Source organism: Octodon degus, unplaced genomic scaffold (assembly GCF_000260255.1).
Source record: "Octodon degus isolate 3935 unplaced genomic scaffold, OctDeg1.0 scaffold00178, whole genome shotgun sequence".
In the NCBI taxonomy this organism is placed as follows: Eukaryota; Metazoa; Chordata; class Mammalia; order Rodentia; family Octodontidae; genus Octodon; species Octodon degus.
Genome location: NW_004524754.1, coordinates 417,490 through 422,718, shown reverse-complemented (window position 1 = coordinate 422,718; position 5,229 = coordinate 417,490). Strand labels below are relative to the sequence as shown.

Genomic DNA, 5,229 nt, shown 5'->3' with positions numbered 1-5,229 from the left:
GCGAGGCGCGCCTGCTGGGCCCCGGGGGCGCCGCGCGGCTGCGCGTGGGGCGAGCGGTGCGGGACGCCTTCCGCCGGCGGGAGCCCTATAACTACCTGCAGAGGGCCTACTACCAGGTGCGGGCCGCCGTCCCTGCCCCGCCGCCGCGTCGCTGCCCTACTTGGAGCCGACGGGGAGAGGGCGGGGTGGGCCCAGAGCGAAGATGGAGGGCGCTCGGGGCTTTGGGTCAGCGGTTTTGTTCTTTTGGTTTTGACTGGGTCTCGCTCTGTAACTGAGGCTGCCCTTGACCTCATTACGTTGGCTTCTTGACTCGCAGCCATGCTCCTGCCTCAGCCTCCCAGGTGCCGGGATTATAGCCGCGCGCCTCCGCGCCCGGCAGCTGGGTGGGGCTTGCTGAGACCGAGGCGGGATGAGCGCCGCCTCTTCTCGGAGTGAAAGGGAGAGGGCGGCTGGCCAAGCGGGCGCAGGGGAATGGGCGTGTTTGTGTGTTTCACGGGGGCTTCGGGAAGATGAGCGGGGTGCCGGTGAAGCTGAGGGGCCCGAAGCTGGCGGATGCCGCGCGGCCACCGGACAGCACGCGGTGTCTGAAGCCTCACGCCTACGTGGCCGGCGGGGAAGCCCGGTGCTGGGTCACACACCTCAGCGCAGGGTCCTAGAGACCTGCGGCTTTGCTTGTTGCCCGGGTCCACCTCCCTTTTCTACTATTGGTAGCCCTTGATTCCACGCTATCACCCTGAATTCCTCTGATCACATACGATCCACTCCAAAGTTTTCAGAACCCCTTTCCTTAGACACCAGGCTCCTGAAAGGCTCACCGTCTAGCTTTTAGAGGGGTCTACAGTGGGGAGCTGGCGACTGAGCTCTGACTCCCCCACCTTGGGCCCCTCAGTTGAAGAAGCGAGAACTGGCGGCTGCGGCAGCGCACACCTTCTTCGTGGCGAACCCCATGCACCTGCAGATGCGGGAGGACATGGCCAAGTACCGGCGAATGTCGGGGCTTCAGCCCCAGAGCTTCCGGGACCTGGAAACACCCCCATACTGGGTGAGCCCTCCGTACCAACCTAGTGCCCCCTCCCTCCCTAGGCTGTAGACACCGGTCTCTCTGGACTAAGGCTGTGCTGAGCTTGGGCAGCAGGAGTTCTGGGTCCTCAGAAGTCTTGGGCGGGGAATTCTTCCTCAGGGTCACTGCAGTCCAGCACTCTCACCTTCTGATTGTAAGGCCCTTGAAGCGTGGAGCCTGTGCCCTACAGAGACTGCCGCTGCTCTGGCCTGTTTGCCACCTAATCTTGCACCCCTTATCAGATGTCTGAGTGTTCCTCTCCCCAACAGGCTGACTATGACACTGGCCTGGAGCTCTTGGGACGCCAGGAGATGGAACTGGCACTGCCCAGGCTGGAGGAGGCCCTGCGGGGGAGCCTGACCCAGATGGAGAGCTGCCGGGCTGCCTGCGAGGGGCCGGAGGAACAGGAGACTGAGGAAGAGGAGGATGAGGAGGAAGGGCCAGGGAGCCAGGGCGGCCTCTACCCAGCCATTGCAGGTGAAGGGGAGGAGGAGCATGGGAGGGTGTGGGATGGGGTTGCCTCACTCATAGCCCCAAGGCTGGCTCTGTGCTGTGCAGGACACTGGATTCGGGTCCTGCAGTGCCGGCAGCGCTGTGTAACAGACGTAGCCACCCGTCCAGGTCGCAGCTTCCCTGTCCCTGACTTCTTCCCCAGCCAGCTGAAGCATCTGCACAAGGCCTATGCTCAAGGTAAGCTGGGAAAGGGTGGGCCCTGTGGGTACCTAGGATCATCTCTGAGGGCTCCTGGGCCCCACCTCTCTGTCTCTAGGTCTGTAGTTTCCTTGTCAGGGCCAATGGGAGCTCCCTTCAGGAGGAGGACTCAGTCTGCTCTCCTTCTTTGGTCCCATTGTGAAAAGCTCAAGATGGGTCCATCATGGGGCTCCTTCTGCCTTTGCTGCCTGTTACCTTACTTTTATTTCTTCTCTTCCACTTTGGCTTCTGCCAATGAAGGTGTGTTGGAGTAAGTTTGACAAAGAAGCAAGGGGTAGGCACCTCTGATAGGCCCGCCAGGGGTGGCCAGAGTCTGTCGGTTGGCCTGGGTGATGGCATTGTCCAGTTCTGCTGTGCCCAGGTCACTGCTCTTCTCTGCCTGTGTCTCCTCCCCTGCTCCTCCATCTCCAGTGGGGAATCTGTCTCAAGCTGTGGAAAATGTCCTGAGTGTCCTGCTCTTCTACCCGGAGGAGGAGACTGCCAAGCAGGCACTGACCCAGTACCAAGCCCAGCTGGGAGAGCAGGGCCTTGGCCTTGGGCCAAGAGAGGTAGGGACTCTTGCACTGACCACTGGGGGCAGCAGCCCTGGGCTAAGCAAACATAGCTGAGAAATAACCCAGCTGCTTCTCACTCATGTGCTCCAGCCAGCATGGGGAACCCAACATCTGACTTCTACCTCCAGGCCCTGCTCCCCATGGAGTTCACTCCTAGCTCCACTCTTTCCTTCACCTCAGTCTTGCCTGCCCCTACCTTGTATTTATGTACACACACACACACACACACACACACACACACACACTCCTGCTACTCCCTTAGTTTGAACCCAGAGCCAAGGGGTGTAGTGACAGCTTAAGCAGCATGCAGGCCCACCCTAGATCAGGGGTACCCTGCCTCCTCCACTCATTTCTTCTCCTTGTCAACCCTCTCCTCCCATCTGCCCCTCAGGACATACAGAGCTTCATCCTTCGGTCCCTGGGAGAGAAGAGACAGCTCTACTATGCCATGCAGCACCTGGGCACCGGCTTCAGGGACCCTGTGAGTGACTGTTCCATGTCCCATCCCGACATCCCTGCCATCTTGGAGCACAGAACCCTCCATGCCTATGTCACTGCCCATGGCCCCATGGAGCTTGGGAAAGCTTGTTACCCCCAAGGTCCCAGAGACAGGCAGAGGGCCCGTATTTCACCGTGGCTTTGGCATCATGCAGGCCTAAGAGTCTGCCATGAACACACTCCGGGCCTTGGCTCATCTTGCCCCTACCTCAATTTCCTTACTTGTAAATTACAAGTAAGGAAGTCACTCACTGGTCCCATGGGCCAGGAAGGAATGTATATATGTGTTAGACCGTGTGTGGTACTGGAGATTCAACTGAAAGCCTTTAAACTGAGCTATTCTCCTAGCCTCTTTCTTATGTTTTTAAAATTTGTTTTGAGACCCCTTGCTAAGACTGGGCTGGAACTTGTGATCCTTCTTCGGCTCTCAGAGTGCTGGGGCTGCTAGCATATGCCACTGCATCTGGCTGAAGCTGTATCATCGGGTACAGAGTTGAAAGCACTGTGGCTGCTGATTTCTGTGGTCACAAGGGCAAAAGGAAGAGTCTTTCTCTAGTTAGTGCATTAGCATAGAGCAGAGATTCCGAGGGCGGAAGATGCAGCTTGGTGGTGCCAGGCATGTGCAAGGCCTTGGGTTGGATCCCCAGCACCACATGCTTGTGTGTGTACAGACACACACACACACACACACACACACACACACACACATTCAAGTCAGATATTTTGGACCCATAATTCTTTGTTGGTGGAAGGAAAGGGGTTTGCTGTAGAATGTTCAGCAGCTCCGCTGGTCTCTATTCAGTACATGTCAATAGCACTCTGATAGTCCTCAGTTGTGACAATCAGTAATGTTTCTAGATGTTGTCTGATGTCCTCTGGAGGCAAGATAACCCTACCTGCGAGCTGCTGGACAAAACCAAAGGCAGGGGAGCTAGTTTATATCTCACTCTGTCCTTCACTAGCTTATGATCTTGAGAATGTGACTTGACCTCTCTGTCTCAGGACTCTGAAGTACAAGATAAGCCCGTTAACCCTATGTTTCATAAGACCATTGTGAACTCAAAATGGTTAATTCCACTTCTGTGTAGAAAGCTTTTTTGTGTGTGTGTGTAACCGGGGATTGAACTCAGGCCCTTGCACTTAGCTCTTAGACTAGCACCTGGAAAACAGTAAGTGCCATGCAAGCTGTCTTTGTGGGTGTATTTGTGCATGACAGACTTTTCTTCATGGTCATAGGATCCCTGGACCCCAGCAGGTCTTATCCCTGAGGTGCTGAGAGAAAAGCTCAGGTAGGAGGTGCCCTGGAATGGGAGGAAGGGGAAGAAGAGCTGGGGGGACTGGGGCTGGGCTGACCCGTGCACCTACTGAGCATGTCTGCACCCCTGAGAGAGGATCAAGAGATGAGACCTTGGGACCAGGAGCCTCCACAATCGAAGCCCTTGACCTATTGGAAGGGTGAGCTCCTGGGGGCTGGAGTCCTGAGGTCCTGGGGCTGTCCACTGTGAGGATCCCCAGTGACTCAGTGCTGTCCCTTCCTCTGCAGATGTCCTCCTCCTAGAGGGGGTTACCCTAACCCAGGACGCGAGGCAGCTGAATGGGTCGGAGAGAGCAGTGCTGGATGGGCTGCTCACGCCAACTGAGTGTGGGGTGCTGCTGCAGCTGGCCAAGGTTCGAAGGCGGGGACAACAGCAGTGCCCTGGGCCATGGCCTGCTCCCATGAATGTGGCCTGGCCACCTCCCTGCTAGGCCCATCCCCATTTTACCCTGGGGGGGCTTAAGAAACCAAGCCAAATATGGAGATTGCTGCCTCTTAGTTGGCAAGGATGAATGTACTTAACAAAAATTTTGCTAGAAGTTGATGGGAAGAACAAAAGAAAGCTACAGAGGCAAAGAAACGGTTGAATGCACAGGTCCTTGGTTATGGGACTTAGTCATGGCACGCAGCCTTCTTTCTCCATCTTTGTGTGGCCTCCTAATTTGGATCAAATGACCCACACACAAAGCTTGACTCCACTTCAATAGGAAGCTTGGGTCCTTGTTCTAGGCTACTGCTCATTCTGCTCCTGCTGTGTTATTCCTGGGGTGTGGGGGGTGCACAGACTGCCCTTTGGGAGTGTGTGTGTATGAGTGTGTGTGTGTGTGTGTGTGTGTGTGCAGGGTGTGCATAGCCACAGATGTGTAATTACAGCACACAGTGAATTTGATAAAGGAGTGGGTATCCATCCTGATGTCACTGATGCAAAATGGGGGCTTAATCCTGACCCAGTCTTAACCAGGCAGAGGGGTACAATGGCATGTGCCCTCAGTCCTACCAGCAGGAGGCTGAGGCAGGAGGATCACTTGAGTCCAGGAGCTCAAGACCAGCCTGGGCAACACCGTGAGAACCCGTTTCCAAAAAAAAAAAAA

The 5,229-nt window shown here is 56.1% G+C and overlaps 1 protein-coding gene across 1 annotated transcript in view; it reads left to right on the top strand.

Moving 5' to 3' along the window:
* Positions 1-5,229, top strand: part of P3h3 (prolyl 3-hydroxylase 3) — an 11,718-nt gene that overhangs the window by 396 nt on the left and 6,093 nt on the right. The window contains exons 1-9 of the mRNA XM_023703710.1: positions 1-116; positions 890-1,042; positions 1,330-1,537; positions 1,619-1,750; positions 2,183-2,319; positions 2,717-2,806; positions 4,060-4,112; positions 4,211-4,278; positions 4,367-4,491. The exon at positions 1-116 is cut by the window's left edge and continues 396 nt beyond it. Coding sequence (XP_023559478.1) covers positions 1-116; positions 890-1,042; positions 1,330-1,537; positions 1,619-1,750; positions 2,183-2,319; positions 2,717-2,806; positions 4,060-4,112; positions 4,211-4,278; positions 4,367-4,491 — 1,082 coding nt within the window. The remainder of the gene's footprint in view (positions 117-889; positions 1,043-1,329; positions 1,538-1,618; positions 1,751-2,182; positions 2,320-2,716; positions 2,807-4,059; positions 4,113-4,210; positions 4,279-4,366; positions 4,492-5,229) is intronic.